The following is a 24,775-nucleotide window of genomic DNA, read 5'->3' on the forward strand; positions in this document are numbered from 1 at the left end:
TTACAAAATTTTTACATTTCCAGGCTTAATTATTTAGCATCTGCATGTACAATATGAGTGGCTATGTTTCAGTTTATTTCATGTGGTTTATAGTACTGTCATCATTATTTTCCTTTGTTTGTGGGGATGACCTATTGCGCAAGTTCGAGTACCAGTTCAGTTTTAAAGGACCCCAGCTGACGATAGATAACCAGATCCCATTTTGGAGTTATGGCGAGAGTGCATTGCCTAGTGAAGACCAAATCAGACTTGTACCCTCAATTCGCAGCAAAAAGGGCTTCGTTTGGTCTCAGTTTGCATTTGGGAGCAAAGATTTCGAAATTGAAGTGATGTTCAAAATAACCGGCAGGGGGCGAGTGGGTGCCGATGGCATGGCACTTTGGTTCACGGATGCGCCAGGGTTCGAGGGAAATGTTTACGGAAATCGTGATATGTGGAATGGCTTGGGAATATTTCTGGATTCCTACGATAATGATGGAAAAGGAAACAATCCGTACATATCTATAGTAGCAAACGACGGCACCAAGAGTTATGACCATAGTGCAGATGGCGGTGATCAAGTATTAGCTGGATGTCAGTATGACTTCAGAAACAAGCCATATCCATCCAGACTAAAGTTCCAGTATCACAATGACAAGATTTCACTCTGGTATTCCGCTGGTATTACACAAGAACCAGAATATGAGCTGTGTTTAACGCACACCTATTCCAACATGCCTTCTTCCAAGTTCCTGGGACTATCTGCAGCTACAGGTTTGTAAAAGGAAAGGATTCCCTTAATTTTTTCTCGTGCTGTGAGCACGAAGTTTGTTAATAATTTTGGATAATAGTTCGTTTCGTAAACTGGTTGCTTCATTGATCGTCTTGGACCCTTCAAGATTGTTCCTAATTTAATCAAGGTACGCTTTATTAATTGCTCTCAAACGAAGTTATTTGGGTACTGGTTGTCTGTCTTTTTATGCAATATTTCGTCTGATCAATTTTTCGTGCTGTAAGTTGACTTTTCCTCAAAAAAGGGGTTGTTGTTGTTGTAGCTGTCGGACAGAGCAGCAATTCGCGGGTAATTTTGGCGGATACAGGCGCTTATTGCCGTTTATAACGGCAATAAGCGCCTGTATAAAAAAAGGGGGTAAAGCTCGTGGTCGGTAAGTCCATGTTCAGCTCTCTTAAAACTTTAGGTGGATAACAGACGTAAGTTCTGTCTGAGAGATCAAAACCAATAGAATTAAACAAATTTTGTTAGCGTTTGAGATTTTTCCAAGCAGTTTTTTTTTTAGTTTCAAGTGTATTTTTTTTGGCCCAGATAGTTTTTCACTCATTTTTGACAAACTTGCGTTTCAGCTAACTTTTGACCATTTCCAGCTTTATTGGACATTACGATGCAATTTCTACATATATAGGTTCCGTATCACAATTATTTACGCCAATTGAAGCGTTGGCTGGGAAATATTGATTTCTCTAATGCTGTTGAAAACCTAGAGGAAATGGCTGCAACTAACTCAACATATAATTTAGAAAGCTTTAGTTAAAAATCGTTTTTAGTTCATTTTTTCGAAACTTCAGAAAGATGAAAAGGTGCGTTTGCTTTCGATTTCTTAACCTCAATCGGAAGCGTGGTTGTCAGCTGTAACCGTTCAAGCTCTTGGACTGCATCGTGCAGTTGAAGATTGAAATTAAGATAAATATGCTCAGAAGTGCTCTGAAAAAGAAATTGATTTATTAATAGCCGCCCTCATCTTCTCAGCCGGCTATTATAGCGCTCCTATTTTTTTTACTTTATCGAATAAAAAAATGTTTTGCTTTACCTCATTTTGCTGCTTTTTCAACATTTTGCGTGATATCTTTTTGACTTCTCAAGGCTAGTTTCTCTCTTCTCTCATTCTGCTAAAAGTGATTTTAAACATCAGTTGCTCAGCACAGCAATTCAAAATGAACAGAGTCAGTATGAAAAATTGAAGTCAGAAGTAGAAACGGGATAAACCCATAAAGAGTAGTGGATAAAACAAGGATTCCAACCACCAGTAAAATTTGTCCCTTTCTCCTAACGCTAATCGCGCATGTCGAATCGGGCCAAATTTTACTGTTTGTTGAATCCCTTGTTTTATCCACTACTATATATTAGCTCTAAATTCAATAAAAAATCAATTAAAATCAAAAATAAAATAAAAAATCAAAGCAAAATTTACATTTCACTCTTTAAGAGTGATTCACTCTTATTCGGAGTGATCCCCAGTAGAAAAGATCGCTCTTTTTTGCTCTTAAAGAGTGAATCCCTCTTTTTTGATATTTTTTTATTTATACTTTTTCAAATTATCTATACTTTTCAATAAATTTATATTTTCTTTTATTTTTATATTTATTCCATTATTAATAAGAAATGATACAAAATTATAGTATTTACATGAACAACTTTCCTCTGTTTGGTTAATAACTAAAGGACTTACAGCTCTAGGACTTTGCCAACTAGGATTAATTGTTTTATCCGCGAAGCGGTTACAACGATCAGTTATATTTCTACTAAATCCTCTAGTCAATTCTATATCTGGATGTTGTTTCTTTACATGAGCCCGTATCCCATCATATCTCACAACAGAAGTACAATATGGACAATTAACTTTAGCTGATGTACAACTTCTACATGTATACTTACCCTCATCAAAATTATTTAGTGGTTTTATATAATTACACTTATTACAACATCTAGTTAATACTTCTGAGCTGGGGTTAAGGTTAGGGTTAGGGATAAGGTTAGGGTTAGGGTTGGGGATAAGGTTAGGGTTAGGGTCGGGGTTAGGATCTGAGTTAGAGTTATAGTCATAGATAGACCCAGAACCAGAACTAGAGCTAGAACTGGGGTTAGAACCAGAACCAGAACTAGAACTAGGGTTAGAACTAGAGTTAGAATTAGGGTTAGAACTAGAACTAGGGTTAGAACTAAAATTAGAATTAGAATTAGAACTAGGGTTAGAACTAGAATTAGAACTAGAACTAGATTCATTTTTTAAAGAACAACCCCATGGAGAAAATTCATTAGCACAAATACCACTTAATATTATATTACCACACATACATTTATCAGTTTTATCTTTATGAAATGATTCATAATGATATTTTAAAACAGCAATGTTTCCACATTTATAGTTACACTCTAAACATTGTAAAAGCATTTTTAATAGATAAAATTATCAGTGAATGAGCTTTGCTCGTGGTTCTCCAACGAACTTTGTTCGTGGTTTACCAAACTGCTCAACGGAGTTGTTTTGCAAATTCGCAGATAATATTGGCTATGCTGTAGAATCGGTGTACAAACTTTGTGGATCAGTGAAACTGCTTCGCAGATAATATTTAGCCATGATTTCAATTAAATCTTTAGTATTATCTTTAGATGTGATACACTCTGCTAAATATTTATTTCCTAAAGTATTGAGTGTATTAGTTTACATCTTTTATCTAGAATCAATTCAAGGTCTAATTTTTTTTATCTTTAACAAAATTTATAATCTCTTCTCTAAATTCTTCACTATTTACATATAGTTTGCTTAAAAACTTTCCTCCCTTTCTATTCAAAATTCCCATCTCTTCATTGACAAAGTCACAGTTACATTGATCAGTATAACTGCTTCCCCGATCTATATATTCCTCTTGGATTATGGAACCTGCTTCGCAGTTCGAGGAATCGGACTTTGTCCGTGTTTCACCTTCCAACTCTTCTCCATATCCAACATTAACTAATGTATTTACTCTACTCAACATTGTGCTTGCTCCCATTGCTACAGTTCCAGCATTTCTTGATGTTGAATCAGGATAAAAACAATTAAATATAAATAAACCTGTGCCTATAATTCCACCAATATTTGATAAAATTTTCATACCCTTTCCCTTAATCATCTCTTTTGTTAAAACATCATTCTGAATTTTAATATTATTTAAAGTAAGAAGTTTATTAAAATAAAACTGATAATTGTCATGATTAATAACATTTCTATCTGTTGCATTAATCATTAGTGGTTTCATATATGCTATAAGTTTATTTATATCTTCTCTTTCTAAATCATCTTTTAAACTAAGAGCTTTTAAATCAAGGAAACCAACTCTTGAATCTTATATCATTGTTCTATTACTACTAATAATAATAAAAGTATTTTCCTTTTTATTATATTTAATTATACCATAACGAAGTTCATCTGACATTCCATCTGTACAATTATAATAGTTACTATTTAATTCACTAATTATTTTATTGAAGTCATGTTCACATTTATATATCTCATTATAGTTTTTAAATAGGTCAGGTCCATTATAAGTTGTTAAATAAATAGTATCACAACTCATTCTTGCTGTATTAATTATTTGAGCTGGTTTATGACAGATTACAGTCATTTGAATATTATAATGTCTACCTTCAGTAAAATAATAACCTATATCCTTATTTAACCTATCACCCATATCATCAAACACTATTACACAATTTTAAAATTTATGCATATTGTTTTTAGTGATCATATTTATATCACATTTATTAAACCCAGTATAAAACTTATTAGACTCAGGATCTATCCAGTGTATGTCATCTTTACACACTAGAACTATGGACCTTTGATCTTGATCTTGAACTCGATCTTGAACTTGAACTTGATCTTGAACTTGATCTTGATCTTGAACTTGATCTCGATCTTGATCTTGTTTTTGGACTGATTATAACTTTAAGTATTGTCTAATAAAATATGTTTACCCGTTCCAGTTCCACCATAAACAATAGTATGTAATGGTGACTTTTCATATTCAAATCTAACTAGACTCCTGTTCATAAATCCACCAAAGCTTTCTTCTAGTTTTGTATATTTACTTGGTCTTGAATCATATATTATATAACAAATTCCAATTATAATAATAAAAATAAAAACTGCACTACCTGTTTCCATTTTTATATAATAAATATAGATTTGATTTAGATTTAGATTTAGACTTAGACTTAGATTTAATAAATTTATTATAAAAAAATGCTAATCCTAACTTTTGAGGAATTCAATAATAAATTTAATATTGATAATAATGCTATGAGTGATATCAGAATAAAAGGTATAGGTAAAGATATAAGTCTAACACCAATTGAGATTGTAGTGAGAGATGATAAACCAGAAATGGTAAGTGAACCTAACTCTATTATTATTGTAAATCTACATCCAACCGAAGGTACACATTGGGTTTTAGTTATAAGAAGAGAAGGTGGTCCAACATATTACTTTGATAGTTTTGGTGTAGAAACCCCACCATTATTCCTAGAAGAATATGTTGATCTAGGCTCTAATGAGAGAATACAACAATATGATGAATCTTATTGTGGGACTTATTGTTTATATATGATCTATCTTATTGATAGAGGATTTAGAATTAAAAGTGCTTTGAATATTCTAGTTAATCAATGTAAATATCCAGGAATATATAATGAGTGTTTTTGTTTCAGTTGTAATGTTAATCAGGGAACCTGCTTCGCAGATGATAATGATAATGTTAATGATAATGATAATGTTAATGATAAGGATAATGTCATTGATAATGATAATTATAATGATAATGATTATGATCTACGAAGTAGCTTTGCTAATAATGATAAGGTTAATGATAATGTTAATGATAATATTAATGATAAGGATAATGTCATTGATAATGATAATGATAATGATAATTTTATATATCTATTTGATGAAAATATCAAAGGAGTAAATCTAATAGTAATAGCATTAGTAATAGTCCTACTAATAATATCCGTGAAGCGGTTCAACAGAGTTGTTTTTGCAAATTCACCGATATCTGTAAACATAAATGATGATCTATATTCATGGCTAAATGATGATGATATAATTACTGAAGCCGCATTCCCAGATAACTTTAGATGTATAATATCTGGTCCTAGTGAATGTGGTAAGACATTCTTATTGAAAAAACTAATTCTAGCTAGTATATACTTTGATAAGCTAGACATCATTGGACCTACTGGTGGTCAGTACCATGGTATAGAAAGAATAAACCCAAAAGCAGATGTTAAATTTATTAAAGATATAAAAGATTTACCATCTCCCGATAAACTACCCAAAGACTTAAAGAAACTAATGATATTCGATGATGTTAAAGCCAAAGAACCAGTTATTAATGAATTCTTTTGTAGAGGTAGACATAATAACTGTAATATGATATATCTTAATCAAAACCTGTTCTCTCTGGATAGGCAGAGTGTTAGAGAGAACTGTAATCTATTTTTTTTATTTGAACAGAGAGGTAAAGTCCTCATATCTATATATCAAGATTTCTTTAATAATGTTGAACTTAGTTATAATGATTTTATTAATATATGTAATAAGGTATGGAAAGAGCCTTATAATTATATTGTCATTGATATAACTAAAAATAAAAATATTAATGGTAAACTAAGAATTAATTGGGATCGGAGAGTTTTGTAGTTTAGTTTAAGTGTAAGTCTAAGTCTAAGTACAAGTATAAGTCTAAATCAAATGTAAAGTAAAACTCAATACATCACCATTAAAGTCTATAGGTCTTCCATGCTCATCTTTAATATGAAATTCTATATATTCTATTCTATCTTTAGTTACATTTTAATACAAGATATTAGTTGGTATAATATTTATCAAGTAACCTGGTGGTTCAGTTAGATTAAAAGTATATAGTATGTCTGTATCTTTACCATTATCTTTAGCTCCAGATATCACATTACAATGAATGTTAATAGTACTAAAACCCATATCAAAAATTTTCTGAGATTTATATCTACCTTTTTTATAAATTATTTTTCGAAATCCTAGTAATGAGGCTGGTGAGTTTTCTATATCAAATCTGATTGCTCCTTGTTTTATTTCCATTCAACATTTCATCGTATTCTTATCAGGTTCTATTATAACATTACCCTCAGTTTCTTCTTTTTATTAATTCTGCTATGTCAGTTAACTCATATGCTCCCGGTGGAATAGTTGAATATAGCAATGGGATTCCTTTATAATTATGATTAAGTATAGATGTAATTTTTGAGCTTGAGGAAGAGATAGGGTTAAGGTTAGGGTCAGAGCTAAGAGCCCGAGGTAAAGCTTCATCATCTATAACAGTACTAGCATATAAGAATTGATTACTCCTTTTCACATTAAACACCGAATTATAAACAGATAATCTAATTAAACCTAATTTTGTTGTGTTAAGTATAGGTTTTCTAAAGTTAAACTTTTCTGTTGGTTTTACCATTCTAAAGTTAAGTGTATACTCTTCTTTAGTTTTAGTTAAAGCTTCGTGTATATTTTGTAGTTCATATAAAATCAAGTTCTGTCATTTTTTATGTAATAAAAATGGATTTTAATTTGGATGCAGCTTATGGTTACAATAATGATATACACAAAAGTAAGATTATAAAATATAAACCCAATAATCTAGCAACAATGAATACGGTTAATTCCAATATTAATATCATACTCAATAGAGAAGAGAATCACTTAAATATACATGATTCATATCTAGAGATAGAGTTTGTTGTATCAGATGATGCTGGTGGTGTATTTGCTAATGATGCTAATATCAGATTAGTTAATTATGGTAAGATGGCATTGTTTAGTTCAATTAAGCTTGAAACTAGTGGTGGTAGGACTATTGAATATATAGATCATTGTCATCCTAATCTATTGATGTATAAGTTATTAACTAGTACTGATGATGAATATGAGAGTGGTTTTGTTAGAAATCAGGGCAATAGAGATAGTCAACTTAAAGGTGACCATATTGCTGCACAACGAGGTCATATGTATATGATGATTAAGATGAGTGATCTATTTGGTTTCGTAAATGATTTAGAAAAGATTATATATGGTTTAGGATTTAAACTATTATTAAAAAGAAATAATAATGATAGAGCTCTATATAGAGTTAATGCTAATCCTGGTGCAGTTGCCAATGATGGTAATATAGAAATTAGAGATATATCATGGTGTGTACCTTGTATTGATCCTAGTAATGATAATAGAATTATTGTGCAGAAAGGATTAAATAAAAAGAATAATGTAGACTTTAGTTATTATGAAAGAAAGACATTTTATAAGAATGTACCCAATGCTACTAACTTCTTGTTTGATCTAGGTATGGAAAGTGGTATGGAAAGACCACAATATATTGTAGTTGGTTTTGAAAATAATAATGTTAATGAGCAAACTCATGATGCAAGTACATTTGATGTAATGAATGTCACTGAATGTTATTGTAAGATTGGTAGTGAGTTTTATCCCGAGGATAGAATGAATATTATTTATGGAACCAATAATTTTAATGAGGCTTTTAAAGAGATTGTTAGCTTTAATAAAGATTATAATGGGCTACCACATAATGTAAAACCATATATAAATCATAGAACATTCAAAAGTAATTTTAGAATATATGTATTCGATACTAGATATCAAAGGGATCATATAGGTCCACAACCAATACAACTTAATTTTAAATTTAGTGCTGCAGTTGCAGATGTTATATGTCATGCTTTAGTATTAACTAGAAAGGTTATTAGTGTGAATAGTGATGGTAATAAGATGGTTGATATAATATCATAGATATAATTTAAGTCATAGATATAATTTAAGTCATAGATATAATTTAAGTCATAGATTTAACTCTAGCGATAATTATAATTTTAGTTTTAACTCTAGCGATAATTATAATTTTAGATATAACTCTAGCGATATTTTATAATTATAGTATAATATAGTTATTGTTATAATTATATACTTATACTTATACATAACCATATACTTATACTTATATTTATAGCTAGTCAGCTCTAATTGTTACTCTTGTTAATACCTAACTATTTCTTATTAGTATTAACAAAACCTTTAGCATAAATAATGTCTAATTTCTTTTTATTCTCTAGAGCCAAGCCTCTAGCTTCAAGCTTAACCTTGGGCTTAGGTCTAACCTTGGGCTTAGGCTTGGTTTTAGGCTTCATAATAACAAAGGGATTATACTTTTTAACTTTCATTATTTTTTATATATAGAAATGAGTCTTTTAAATAAGTTCAAAACTAATTCATATTGTGTTGGAGGTAGACATTATAGTGGTACTAATGACATAAGAGGTTTTATTACTTCAAAAGGTACTAAAATGTTAAAGGGTAATTGTGTTTTATGTAGAAGGAATAAATCAATGACAGTATCTGATGCAACAATAGAAGCAGAAGGACTTAAAGATTTCTTCAAAAGTGTTGGTATAGCTACGGTTAATTTTGGAAAGAAAGTTGCTAATAATCCAGTAAGAGCATTAGAAATAGCAAGTAAAATAGGAAGTGCAGCTGCATCTAGAAACCCTTGAGCTGCTTTATCAGCCACACCTGATTTAATTTAATTTGCAACTACTGGTGAAGGTATAAAAGTAGTACAAAAAGGAAGAGGGTTATACTTAGGTACAAAGAAAAGATAATTATTTGATTATAATTATGATTATATTATGTTTATGATTATGATTATATTATGATTATGTTTATGATTATGATTATGATTAGAGCTATGATTATGATTATATATTTATCGATAAATATTAATACTAATATTATTATTACTAAAAACATTTTTATTACTAAGCACTAATATCTTTAATCTAAAAAAATACTCAACTTATTCTTCTTATTCTTCTTATAATCCTCATATAACTTAACAAATTCATTATACTCATCATTATCTATTTTATTATCATTCATTGATTTATTATATAGTTTATTAAACTTATCACTAAACTGTTTACTTAAAATATACATTTGTGAATACTTTATAATTTTATTTCTAATTTTAGTATTAATTGTTTTTGATAATGAACCACAAACAGTTGCTGTAGCAAAAGCTGTTGGTATAGAATAAGCTAATCTTATGCCTGTTAATGAAACTGATGTTGTTGTTGCAGTTGTTGCTATAGATGATAATACTATTTCTGTTATCTCAGCTACGTTAATATAATTCTTATATCTGCTTAGCTTCTTATTATAGTTATTAGTTTCAGTTTCATAATAATTTCTAATATCTTTTATAATGTTAATATTGTTGTTAAATTTAATATTGGCTTGAATATTTTCGTTTATCAATCGTTCTGATACTGATGATAAATCTGGATATAGTAATCTCTCACTCGGTGCTGTTGGATTGGTCATTGCTTTGCTTATTTTCATTAGTAAAAATTCTTTCTTTCTTTCATTATATCTTCTTGATTAAAACTATAATGCATCTCAAGTCTATCTTTCTCTTTATTATCAAGTAACTTACTTTGTAAAAGTATAGCAATTATATATTGTACTATAACACCTCTAAGAGATTTATTGTATTCTTTAATTTCTCTCAGCCCGTTAGTAAACATTTCATCTAGTTGTATGTTAGTTACATTCTGATTAAACTTATTATTATCAAATTCTTGCTTTAATTGATTTTTAGAGATAGTATCTGCAGCAACTTTATTACAAAACTTAACAGTATTTCTGACTTCATTTGTTGATTCAATAAACTCATTAATTAGTTCTTCATTAACTTGTGTTTCATTTAGTTGTAATGTTTTAGTTGTAACTTATCAAAGTCACCCTTTCTTAGTTCAGTTATGGTTTTACCTAAAATGTCTATTTTATTAGAAGAGGATAATAAGTTATTGTCACAATACTCTTTATTAACAACATCTTTTTCATCTGTGGGAGGATGAACATTTGTAATTTTATAGGTATCCTTCATGTTAATATTATCATTATCTTCTAGGAATAACCCACGAGCCTTACTTAGTGTTAAGTTGTTTGTTGCTGTTGATGTTGATTTATGTTTAGCTTGATTGAATCTATTTCTTGTCATTATTTATTTCAAGAAATATATTTAATGATTCTAAAACTTTATTATTAGATTCAAAATCAAACTCAGATTTTAATAATTCCTGTTCGTAATATTTACCTTCTATTATCTCACCATTAATATCTCCTATTTTATAAGTTGGTGGTTGTGTTTTTAGAACTTCATTAGCTTTAAACAATTCTCTATTCCAATTAGAAGTGTAACCTTTAGAGAAGATATTACGTTTATCTACATTTAACATAATCACCAACGTTAAGTTTAGGTTTAATATTCTTAAAACTAAAAGTGTATTTAACTTTATAAGGATTATTAGAAGCATCAACTGGTGTCATATTAATTGTTGAGTGAATGTTATTGTTATATGTTACAACAGCATCATTTATATATTTACCCAATTACCATCGCCATTGATGAACATAGGTTTATTTATTATGTGTAATATTGTTCTATTCAATCTCTCTATGAATACAGCCTTTAAATCACTATAAGTAGAATATAGCTCTATCCCTGAAGCGGCTTTGCCGGTTCCATATTCTTTAAGTAAAGATTTAAATGTTTTATTGTAAAACTCACTACCTCTTTCTACCCATAACTTTTCTGGTTTTCTAGGTTCAGAGCCACCTTGTGGATGTTCACTTAATACTATTTTAAAACCATTAGTTATAGATAAACCAGATTTATTCTTTAATGGAATAGCCCATGCATATTTTGTGAATATATCTATAACTGTTAATATAAACTTATAATTATTATTGTATTTACTTAGAAATGACTTATCAATTAAATCAGCTGACCATGTTTCATCTTTATATAGTGGTATTATTCTTTGTCTTTTAAACTTTGTTATTTGAGGATTGAATACTTCTTTAGCTAGTTGTTGTTGTTGTTTTTCTATCATTTTATTTATGGACATAGTCATCTGCAAAGCAGGTTCCCTGATGGACGTAGTCATGGTTTCACCTATTTATCATAATTAAAAACAAAAGTATCTAGTTGGTTTTGATTAATAATATACATAGATTATAGTTGCTTAGATATATCTAGCATTTCATCATATAACTCATCATGACCAGCTTTTGTTTCTAGTATTAATAATTCTAGTCTTTCCACTAAATTATTTGGGTTGCCATTTAATCCCCTGCCAAATATATCATCTCTTACCTCCATTATACGTTTTATTGTTCTATATCTAGCGCTTTTCTTATCCCCTTTTCCTAAATCATATCTAATATCCTTTAAAAACCTTTTAATTTTGTTTTCATGTTCCTCAACCTTATCATATGTTACATTTGATTTAGTAAGAAAATCAGTAAATCCTTCTGAAAACTCATATACATTATCCCTAACTAAAAATGCACCCTGCTCTAGAGTTATATCAACACCATTCATTTTATATCTCCTACTAGGTAAATCTATGAGTTCTGATTTTAATTGAGGATTAGTTTGAGCCCCCATGTCATGAAGAAGTTTGGCTGTTTTTGTATCAACATAAACTGGTGCTATATCTTGAGTTTGCTTTATGGTCCCCTTTAACGTTTCACCAATCTTGGAAGCAGTTTCATTAAACTGGGAACCAGCTTGCTCGATCATCTTAGTTTGTTTATCTAACTCTTGATTTTGCCAATCTATTGCTCTTAATGTTTGTTCACTTAATGCTAGATTCTGTTCATTGTTTGCGTTTAAAGTTTTGGTTAGAGGATCAAATAACTCTTCTATTTCACCATAATTTTCTTGTTGTTTTAATTTTTCTTCTAATCTATTTCTTCTGTTTTGTTTTTCTAGATTGTTTAATTCTATAAGTGTATCTAGTTTAGTCATTTTATATGTATTGAAAAATTATAATAAGAGTAAAAAATGGATAATGAAAACAGCTTCTCTCTTAATCTAAAAAGATGTTTAGCTTGTAAAAGACGTTGTAATACTATAGATGAGTTTATTGATCATATTAAGGAACCAAATCATGATGATTTAATAATTTCAACTTATTCTAAATATGTAGATGGGGCTGGGAAGATAATAAAATTTCTAGAATATAATAAAAATATAATAGCTGGAGCTACACTACATAAGAATACAATCATGGGAGACACTATGGAAAAATATATGGCTCAGATAATGATTTGTAATATACTAACTACCAACCATATGGATGTAATGAATGAATTAGGTCTATAATTATTTGTTATAAAATTTAGCAAAGCTCGTTATATAATATAATAGCAACTTCAATTAACTTTCTATCATCATTAATGGTTAGTTCTAGAGTATTATTAACCAGTAGGTCTTTGTCTTCATCTAATGATGCTTGGTGGATCATTTTTATTAAATCTCTTTTGAATAGATATAGATTCTCATCATGAGGATAGCTTTTAATATTATTTACATAAAATCTTTTATTTATCTTTTATTTTTGAAGCTATATGTTTTGGGGGACAATGCTATAAATTCCTCAATAATCCTACTTCCCAGCTCGTGCTTGCCGGGGACTTGCGGGGACTTTATTATTAGTTTTATACTGGAGAATCATATTCTATTTTTTTCTTTATATATTCTATTTGGCTATAATCTCTATATCTAGTTATATTCTTAAATTTTGGTTTACTTACACTTTTCATTATCTTTTCTTCATCATGCAAGAACTTGCTTTGAAAGAAGTGTAGAGGATTCATGCACATTCTTCCATATAATGAGTTATTCATTAATTTCCTTACATCCTTTTCTGCTTCAGTTTTAGCTGTTGCTCTTTTATTTGTATTGTTTTGAATATAATCGCTACATATATAATCTTGTTTAAATTTAATTACTCTATGTATTTTTGTTACTTTAACTCCCATCTTAACATAGAACTTTAACAGCCTATAATGAACCATATATTCTGTTTTGTTGTTTTGATCTAAGATTAATTTCTCGGATCTTGCTTTACTTTTCTCTCTTTGTCGGTATCCCAATTCATTATCATTTATCTTTCTCTTATTAGGCATTAGTCCTAACTGTTCTGTTCTCTCTTTACATTCATTAGTATAATCAATATCACAAACTATATAGTAACCATGATCACTATCATCTGGAGTATTCAATATTGTATCGAGGAACCCGCTTCGCGGATCTAGAGTAGTAGTAAACTGGAAGTCCTTATAAGGTAACTTTTGCATCATTGCATAACCATATAGGTTGTTTGCGTCTCTGTACTATATGGTCTTACCATCACTGTTATCTATATATCTATCACCCATTATTCCACATATACCAGCTCTCTTTGCTCCAACAAAATCATCTAGCATTTGTTTATCTTGTAATGTATCTAATGTAACACCGCTTGACATTAACCAACAATCAAAACTATAACCCGGGAGACTAACGTAATGTAGTGGATTGAGCTTGAATTCTTTCATGCTTAGTTTAACATATTCATTCATGCAATAGTCTAATATTTCCACATCATTCTGTAAATACTCTATAGTTAGATATTTTCCAGTTTTATGACTGTTTTCATTATTAAAGTTATCTACTTCTTCTTGTGTTGGTAATTTATTATGTAATGAGGATTTGAAGTCTTCTTTTTTAGATTACCTATAAGATTATTATGGGAGTCTAAACCAAAGTATTCGTATGGATATAATGTTTTAGTTGTACACCCATATATCTTTGCCATTTGATCTAGGGGCATAGCTAAGAAGTTATAGCTATCTAAGAATTTGAGACAACCAATGCTAAACATCTTAGACTTACCAGCAGCTAGGGGTATGTTATCTACTTTTCTTTTATCATTATTCTGTTTGAAGAGTTCACTGTACAGTAGGTTGAAGTCATAGCCAGAGCCATTATGGAATATTACTGGAATGAAGTTTTGTTGTTTGTATCTTAGATTACATATTTTACATGCTGGTCCTCTATATTTACCAGTTTCATGACAATGATCTCTTACTTTATTAATACATGTTTTGCTGCAGATATGACAAGTGTTATTAGTTGCATGATATAATTTATCTTCTTCTGTGAATATCATCTTTTCATTATGTTTGAAATTATTCTGTTTCTATTTCTAACAGATCTCCAGCAAATCTTTTGATGCAGCCTAGACCGAAGTAGTGCTTGAAGTTACCTTGCCAGGTGTAACCCACAGCTATTGGAATATGTTCAGCTATTACATCTTTACAGTCATTAGTTGTGACATCGGTGAAACCGCTTCGCGGATCAACAATGCAACATTCTATATCGGCAGTTATAATATTTTTTATATTCTGACGTTTGTGTTCATTTATAAAAGTAATATGCTTTTTCTTAGGACAAACAATCTCTGGTTTGAATGAGGTGCTGCATTCGTGTTTATCATATTTAATTTGTGAGTTAAACCAATAGGTACACCTATCACAATAATAATATTTAATGTTGTTTTTATTTTGTCGTTCTAACAAGGTTTCTATATTTTTATTAGGGCACAGTGTTCTATTTGACCATTACTCCAAACTAGTATTCATACATCTTTTCTATCTTTATTAAAATCATCCACTTGTTTAAACAATTCTATTTTACCATTATCACAAGGTGTGTATACCCAAATATTAATATTATACAATTTCTGTATTCTTATTAAAATCATCTTCATGTTGTTGTCTTGGTTCAATTAGTTTATCTACATATTTACTTTCTCGAGTTGCATGGTGTGGGGTGGGATGTAGCCAAGCAGTTATAGTTAGTTGTAAGCAATTGTATTTATAACTACGTATATTTAATATCGATTTAGAGTTTTTGAGATCAGGAGGTAAATCTATATAACTACCAATAGACGCTTTAGTTGGTTCAATGTTTAACTGAATACTTCTTATTCCAAGAAACTCATAACCATAACCTTCATATATTTCCTTGTCGAAATCTAGCCGCCGATTGAAGTCACCATATTCATATATTGCATTATTATTAATATAATCAGTATTGAAGAATATTTTAGTAGTTTTAACTTCTTTTTTGGTTCTCTTCTTATAATCACGTTCAGCCGTGATCTTATATTTAAAACTCTTAACTTTTCTGAACTTGTAACAGTTTTTAATTTCTTCTAAAGAGTAGTTAGTTGCTTCATCTATATCTTCAATTTAATTCCCGCCTTTATCAGTAATATAAAATTCTCTCAAGTTCTGACTGGAGTTTATATCAAAGTCTTCTGTGTTTTCTAGATACTTACGATTATGACTATATGAGTGAGTAGTTAGCTATTTTATTCCTAAATTCTTCGTGACATTCTTTACATTCATACTTAATTCTGGTGTAGATATCCTCTTCAGTTTTAGTTTTAGGTTTGGTGGCTGGTTTAGTTTTAATAATATAATCATCTTCATCCGAATTATACACCTTCTCCAAGATTTCTTCTTCTTCAGACTCAAACATTTTCAGGAGATCGTATGATTGATGCCTGTATAAACCCTTCTTTGATTCAAAGGATAGATTACAGACATCGCAGAAGTATATGACATTAGTATTAGTTGATTGGGACATGATGTATTTATTTAGGGAAATAATCAAAAAATAATTTTTCGAAAAATGAAAATGAAATGCAAAAAGTGTATAAATAAACCTTGGAAAGAATGTTGTAATCATTGTAAAGAATTAGAATATTCTTGTTATGTATGTAAAAATATGGTTAAAGTGAAAGATTATATAGAACATTTGGGATATCATTATTCTGATCGTGATCAATATCTAACATGTAGTATGTGTAATGTTTATAAACATATATCATTATATAGATTTAGAAATAGGAAATGTAGACTATGTATTTATCTTCATAGATATAGATATGGTCATACTAGAAATCAATTCAGAGAGCATGTTTATAAGTATAAAATTCAAGAAGACATAGAAAAACACTAATCACTGTGTTTCCACCGATCTCAGTGTTTTTGACTGTGCTCTTTTTGTTCAATATATGCACGAAGTGGTTACACAGATCCACGAAGTGGCTTCATCAATTTTTGCTAGTTTGGTTTTACGTGCTTGTTACACGATCTCACTAGTTACACTGAAAAACACTAATCACTGTGTTTCCACCGATCTCCTGTGTTTTTTGACTGTATACCCATCACAATGTATCCCATATACAGTCTCACTGTAGGGATCTGCGAAGCAGTTCAACGAAGTTGTTTTGCAAATTCACTGATCAACCTCACTGCGAATTTGTTTTTTTATCTCACTTAGTTTCATAGTAATTCATCAGAGTCGGGGGACGTTCACTGGAGTTAGTGAGGAAGGAACCCCAAACCTTCCGTTTGCTAAAGCAACTTAACTAGACTCGATGATTATTTAACCACTACACCAAGTGAGACAGATAGTTTATGTTTTAGATTGATTAAATATTGATTAGGGGATATTTCTAAAATTTTATTATTTTAATATTTCTTTCAATTTTTGTTCAAGTTTTTTTTTGTTCAAGTTTTTTCGCAAGTTTGTTCACGTGCTTGTTACACGGTCTCACTAGTTTTATACTAATATCTGGGATACGTCCACCGGAGTCGGTGGGGATAGAACCCGAACTATCCGTCTGATAATGGTTAATTACCAGCTTAACTCTGTACTAGTGGCTTGCACTAAGTGAGACAAGAAATGATAGATTAAAAATATAAAAGAATTGAATTTAGAGCTAATATATAGTAGTGGATAAAACAAGGGATTCAACAAACAGTAAAATTTGGCCCGATTCGACATGCGCGATTAGCGTTAGGAGAAAGGGACAAATTTTACTGGTGGTTGAATCCCTTGTTTTATCCACTACTATGAAGCCCAATTTTAGATGCCCGCTATTTGAACGTCGTTCCTATAAGTCTTAGTTACCATCTCTAATGCTTATTGGTATTGATAGTAGCCCTTGTCGCCTCTCTCTAAGAAACAGAAGTACGTTATGTTCAACTACGAAATACCATCAAAATAAATCGGACTTAAAAAATGTTTTTGTACAAAAATCTTTTTTTTCAATATCTTCTATTCGTTCAATCCCAATCATGCTTATTGGAATCAACGGCGGCTATTTTCCGGCAATCTGCCAGGTATGTTTTCGTTGCACTTGAGTCCTTGGCGAGTTAGTTAGAAAGACACTGAAGCGGATTGATGTTCTGGATGATAACTGAAGTCGCCAAACTACGGGACTTTTTTCAGCCTTTAGTCGACTGGCAAAGTCAGTCTTGTTTACGGTAATGCAAGGATCCGAAAGGATGATGATCGCCAGAGATGCAAGATCGTAAGCACTTTGACAGCGACAGACAGTTCCTACCATTTGTCGTCACTTGGACTTAATTGTTTATTGTTGTCACCCAGTGAGAGGGAACGCCCAATCAAAATGTATTCCATTTCCACTCAATGATTGGAGAAAACAATCAAATAGCAAATCAATGTTCCCGCAGAACTTCAAATAGCAAAAACTTCATTAAATAGACTTTTCGATATTGTCCAACAAACAAACATACAAGACCAAAAAAAATTCAGAGTAATCGGAGACGTTGAAATTAAAGTTAATAATCGTACATATGATTTTTCTATCACAACAAAATGTAAATCAAAATGGAGTCAAAATTCAATTATAAGAAACTTTGTTCGGAAATGGAATAAACTTCCAAGAGCTCTAAGAAAGGAAAAATCAAAGAAAAATTTTAAAAAAGAATTAAAGGAAGAGATGCAAAAAAGACACAAACGAGTTCCAATGGACAAAAAAATTGAAGGCTTTAAAAGTTTATTTTTATAAAAATAATTCATGAGAACTAGAAACTGAACGTTAGTTTTTTATTATTATTATTATTATGTTTAGTTATTCAAGGGAAAGATGTAGTATGTTTGATTTATAATATTACAACATGTAACTTTAACCTTGGGGTTATTCGAATTTACATGTTTGAGATTTAAAAAAAAATGATTAAAAAAAACAATTGTTGGACTATAACGATTTTCAGTAGATAATTTGAAAAACAACATTAAACTGAATGAGAAGAAAGATGAACAGAGACGATTTTGCTATTTTGAACATGCGATTTTGGTCAGTTTTTTGAGCAGCACTTTGTCATTGGTCTTTGTTAATTAGGGGCTTCAACAGCCTATTTTTATAATTAAATAGAATTCTGCTAGCTATGCTTGCCGTTTTTCGTTTTTGTTTTTTTCATTTTGTTTTCTGTTTTAAAATTTTTGTTTAAAAGGTTATCATATACTAAAGCAATATTATTAACGTTTTTTTCACAGCGAAGCTTTTTGGGCATTAAAAGGAGTTTTAATCTAGTTTTAAGTTTTTTAAGACTTTTTGTAGTTTTTTTGCTTTTCAGCTATTTATGTTGTCAGATTCTTAGGTTTTCTTAAGCGATTTATATTAATTTTTGGGCATTTTCTCACTGTATTGTTTGGCATTTATTGGTGTAACTGAATTGAAACCTGATGCTCATGGGCATTTTCCATTCCGAATTCAATCATTTTTTGGTACACAGCAGCTTTTTTGTAAAATTTGCCAATGGTTCTATGGCTTGCCTATTATTTTGTGAGCAAATTTTTAGTCTGGATTGCTTAAAGCAACGTTTTTGGTTCGTATATATACTTTCACTATAAAAATTTAATTGTATTTTACTAATATCTTAGGTCAATTTAAGTTTTGGCTAATTTTTCTTGTTTGACTGAAGATGGTATTTATTTGCTCTCAACCGCAGTTTGTAGAAAATATATTATTCTTGTGGTTTTAAAAGCGATTTTTCGCTTAACCAATTTTTCATCTGACTTTTTTTTACTTTTCGTCCTCAAAAACGGAATAATAAGTAACCTCCCGCGGACATGCTCTTAGAGCCTTTCAGCTTACCAGACTCCAAGTATGAGATCCACTTAATCTATTTTGGGGACATAAATTCATGGGTGTGTAAGGTGTTAAGTTTTTTGTTTTTTTGACGTGCTATGCCAATAGCTGTTACTAATTAGAATGTTTAGTTCTTTGGCGAAGACGACTTCAAATCGTTTTCGCAGATCTTGTGCTTTTTTTTGAATCGGTGACATCTCTTTTCGCAGGATGAAAAGTCAAATACTGCACGTAAAGTTTTGAATATAAATCAAAAGCAGAGAAGTGTATGAGTGATTTTAGTTCAAACAATTTTCCGTGGGTGAGTGAACAAGCGAAGAAACAGGAAATTCCTTTTAATTACAAGAAAAGTTTGAAATTGTTTGGAAAAAATTCGAAGAGCAGAGAGGAGAGTGATTTTTGTCCATACATTTTTGTGACATAGTAGAGCGAGAAATTGCGGTGTATAAGAGTTCATTGTCTACTATAGTAAATTTATTCGGGTTGTTTTGATATTGTTTTTGAAGCTTTTTGATGATTAGAGGCATTTTATGCTAATTTGAGCTTTTCCCTTTATTTTCCAGATTTCTGGCTTTTTGAGAGATATTTTGACCATTCCATTGTTTTGTTGCATGTATTGTTTACTGAATTGAAGCCCAGTGCTGTTAAGTTTTTTTTATAAATAACCGCACAGCGATAGCTGGGGCTGTTATTGGCCTTCTCTTGTTTTTTATTTCGTCATCAAGATTTTTTTTACGACGATAAGACGTCACAACCACTTCAAATCTGCTCTTTGTTCATTCGTTCATGCAGTTTCAGCTAAAGTGCGTGCATGAGGTCATTTTTTGCTCTTAGTGGAGCGTGTTTTTTTGTTCATTCGCGTGATAAAATTTTTGGTCCCAAGTGACTTGATTCACTCTCCAAAATGAGGTCACTTTGAAATTGACTTTTGTTTCTTTTAATTCAAAGAGATAAGGTCAAGTGAATATGCGTCACTCTAAATGGAGGTTATTTGAGAGCAGCTAATAGAGGCAGCAATAACTAATACAGATTCTTAATCAAAATATAACATCTCAGCCTTCAATGAAAAGACTATTTTTTTGGTCTTTTTTACTGTTTTTTTTAGACTGCAGATTTACAAAGCTATTGCGGCTATTTTCTGCCAAGGTACCAGCGATGTTTTTATAAGTTGAGCAATTTTCTGGTGCAGCATACTTTTCTATAAAATTGGACAAAAAATTTAAAACTTTGTTACATTATTTTCTCCATTTTTTAATTTGCTCCTTTTTCGAAGTTAGAAATGTTTGTGAGCTTATTAGCTTGTTTTAGTTGTTTTATAGCTTCGATTGCAAAAATTACGCTATTTTAGTTGCTGATTTTGCGTTATATTTTTTTAGGTTAAATTGCTTTGACCAATTTTTCTCTTCATATTTTACAAAAGGTTGTTTTTTTTCTTTGCTTGCATGCGGTCTGCCAGTAGATACTAGTTATTTCAAAGACTGTTTTTTTTGGCGAAGAGACATTATTCCGGCTATGCCTGTTTTTTGTCTTTCTGATTTAGTTTCTCTCCGTGAACGTCTGCATAATCTAAATCGTTCAATGAGCTGCTGACCTCGATCGGGGACGCAATCGGATAAAATCTTCCCACAGATTAACGAGGAAGATCATTTTACAGAACCTCTTTGAATGCAATGTGTTTGTATTAAGTCGTTTTTTTAGTTGTCGATAATATTAGCATTGTTGAACATTTTTGGCTTGAACTTTAGATAACTTTGCTATTTGAAGCTATTTACAGTCTTTGAGTTATTTCCACTGCCTTGATACAAAAGCCGTTGTGTTTACAAATATTGTTTCGAATAAAATAAAGTGTCTTTTGTGCCATGACAGTGCATAGTAAATGCCCAAATATTATCAAATATTATTTTACACTTTAAGATTGATCCGCTAAATCAGCCGTCTTATGAAGCTCCAATGATCACTAACCAGAGTTTCGTTGATTTTTGGGATCTATTCTGTTCCCCCCAGCTTAGTGAGCATAAATCTTTTATGACCCCCAGGAGCACGTGCTATTTTCTTACCTAATAACGTGCTATATAACAACATATAATTTGTAACTGGGGGTCATATGAAACAATGAGGGGGGGGGGGGCGAAACAGAATAGATCCGAATTTTGTTCCCAAAAAAAGACGGCGAAAGATAGTCTCAAACTTAATTTATAGATTCAAAGATGAAGCGATTTGTAATTTGGAAGGGGACCGTTGAAATAATGTTCAATGTATTGGTTATTTTTGATAGTTTTTTCTCCGAATTTACCTCATCAGTGGAAATTTTATTTAATTCGTTATTAATTGCTCTACTCTTTTTTTATCCAAAATTTTTGCTTGACAGTTTTGACTTTTCGAGTGACTTTTACGCCCTTGACTGTTTGCATTTCGCGTGATCTAAAATTCTCTCCCAATCACAATTTCAAGCAGCTGAACTCAATTGGCGGCAATTTAATACTAAAAGTCAAATGAAAAGTGAGCTGAAACTGGTGCCGTTTTTCACTTTAATCACTTTAAATCTTAAAAGTGGTATATGTTAACCTCTAATGTGATTATTTGAAGCCCACTATTGAACTTCTTAGTTCCATTTAGGCTCCCCAGGACAATGAGTTGCGATTGAACTTTCATTTTTGTCTATGCAGTCGCTTTACCTTCACTGCGAGCAGTTTTTCATAGCGAATTTTGAACATTCTTCGTCACGCTATGAATACTTGATATGTATATGATCACCTTAAGTTCTGGCCAATAGTAAACGTTATAATAAGATACGTTATAAGCAATATTTGTCGGAATGTGTAATTGCTCTCGAACGAAATTTGAAACAATTTTTGTCAACGTGTGTGTCTGTTGTATGCAAAATTTTTGCTTGACTGTGTTTGCACGGTGTTCTAGAACATTCTTTGCTTGCAAGTAACGTTTTCACGTTTGACTTCTTAAGCGTTGCGTGATCTCGATTGCTCTCATTCGGAAATAAAATTTGTTGCTAAAATAAAAGCGAAAACGAAAGTTTTGGGCGAGCAATAATTAAAGACATTAGAGCTGAATGGTTAAGATGTCAGACTGCTTTCCTGCCGGGAGGGCGCGGGTTCCCCGCTGGGGAGGTTTTTATCCTAATAAAAAATTTCCAAGCTTCACTCTATATTAAATTGCCCCCGTCTGTCGTTCGAGAGCAACTTACCTGACGTAAGTAGGTTTGTTTTCAATGCTTATCTGTCGTCTGGTTTCTAGGAGGTCTTGCTGATGATCACGATGTCCTGAGTTTCCTTACATTCACACTTAGTGACGCTCCTACTGAAGGCCAAAAGATAGCAGATGCTGAAAAGAAGCGACTGGCTGAAGAATTCGAGAAGTTCTCTGAAAGCATGGAAGAGCGCAAGAGAAGCTACAGGGAAGAAAATCCAAACAAGTTTGCCAAAGAAGAGGATCCTGATTTTGAGGACCTGCAAGAACGCCAGCTTAGATTGATCTTTGATGGGCAACATCGGCTGTTCAGGGCTCTCAACGAAATGAAATTGAAACTTGACGGAGTTGGACCATCGGGTGCTGCTGCAGGTGGAGTATCTTCGGACGACATGCGACGTTTGCAAAAAGATCTAGGCAGTATAACGAACACAATAAACCATGTATACACTGTAGCAAATGAGCAGAAAACAATTCTCAGGGAGATCCAAAACCGAGTTATACAGATACAAACTGGAAAAACATCAACTGTGGCTCAGAATGTACAGGCGGCTGCCGGGGTTCCAGCCCCAGCTGTTGATCCAATGGTGAAAGGTGACATTTCATCGATGAAGCAAGACTTAGTAGCAATCAAACAGAGTTTATTCAAAATACCAACCGAATGTCCTAAAGTCACGCCCCAGCTCAGCAGGGCTCCGAATGCAGAATCAGAGAGTGTAAACTGTGTTGGCAACTCAACATTTGTCATTTTTGCTATTCTACAAATTGTCCTTATGTCCGTCTACATATACTTCCAACGCCAAAAAGAGCAGTCAGCGAAAAAGTTCTTTTAAACGAGCAATCAACGCAAACTGCCATTTGAGTGAATGATTTGACCACTGGTTTTAGAGGGACGTTTGGTCCATGACTCAATCACTGCTTCGCTGTATTTATGGTGTAACTATTGTAATCAAGCTACCATGTCTGAAAATACTTTTATGTTTGTTAATGTACATTCCTCCTAGCTAAGCCACACTACAATCTAAATGTCTCATTCAGCTATTGTAATGTCTAATTTGCCTAAATTACATTTTTTTAAACTAAAGCTGGTCCAAGCTTAAGTTTTTGTCGTACAAAATGTTTAGTTTGTTAAGGTGCACCAAATAAATTGAGCGTGAACAGCTTTAAAGCTTCATTCAAGCTGAAATTTATGAATTGTTTACCTATAATTTTGAATATATATATCATGGAATTGGGATCTATAAATACATTTCAATCGACCCTAAGTGTGCTAATGGTACTGGCAGTGTTTCTGTGTTTTCTTTACTTATCAATTAGCTTGTTATTTATCAAATTTGTTGAAAACGTATCCTTAACTTCTGTGAAGGCTAAAGTAATGTTATGTTCCACTAATTCAAAATTAGCTGTCTTATATATAAACTATGATCAAAATAGAACTTTTTATTTTCGAAAACTGATGAGAGGCAATTTTCCAGACCTTTGGAAAAACCACAGATTTCCAAATGCTTTAATTCCAAGGCATATTTGAGTATATGAATATGTGAGATTCCAAGGCATATGAATACAATGTGTTGTAAAATCGTGATTTATTCTACTCGTTCCCTTCAATTTTTTGCGGAAGATAATGCTTATTGCTCGGACATCTAATGAAATGAGGAATGAAAGAGGAAATTATAATGAAATAAGGAATTATAAGCTAGCCTGGCTGTTTTTGTCGTCAATTTTGACCCCCAGAATTAATGATTGAAGAGAGACATGGGTCGTAACATGTGAAAGTCCTCAATGCGTATTTCGCCAAAACTGTTTTTCGAATTTTAGATTTTGAAAAAAATTTAGGTTTTTCCCGGCAAACTACGAAAAAGAATAATAAAATTAATAATCTGTTTCAACCGAAAAGGTAAATAC

At 31.4% G+C, this 24,775-nt stretch overlaps 1 protein-coding gene across 1 annotated transcript; it reads left to right on the forward strand.

Annotated features, from left to right (window-relative positions):
- Window positions 1-38: 38 nt before the first annotated feature.
- On the forward strand, window positions 39-24,323 carry LOC142345796 (protein ERGIC-53-like). Its single transcript, XM_075398159.1, has 2 exons — window positions 39-753; window positions 22,919-24,323. Exons 1-2 carry the CDS (start codon window positions 45-47, stop codon window positions 23,701-23,703), a joined length of 1,494 nt encoding a protein of 497 aa, XP_075254274.1. The 5' UTR covers window positions 39-44; the 3' UTR covers window positions 23,704-24,323.
- Window positions 24,324-24,775: the final 452 nt, after the last annotated feature.

This window comes from Convolutriloba macropyga, chromosome 9 (assembly GCF_964194025.1).
Source record: "Convolutriloba macropyga chromosome 9, txConMacr16.3, whole genome shotgun sequence".
NCBI lineage: Eukaryota > Metazoa > Xenacoelomorpha > Acoela > Convolutidae > Convolutriloba > Convolutriloba macropyga.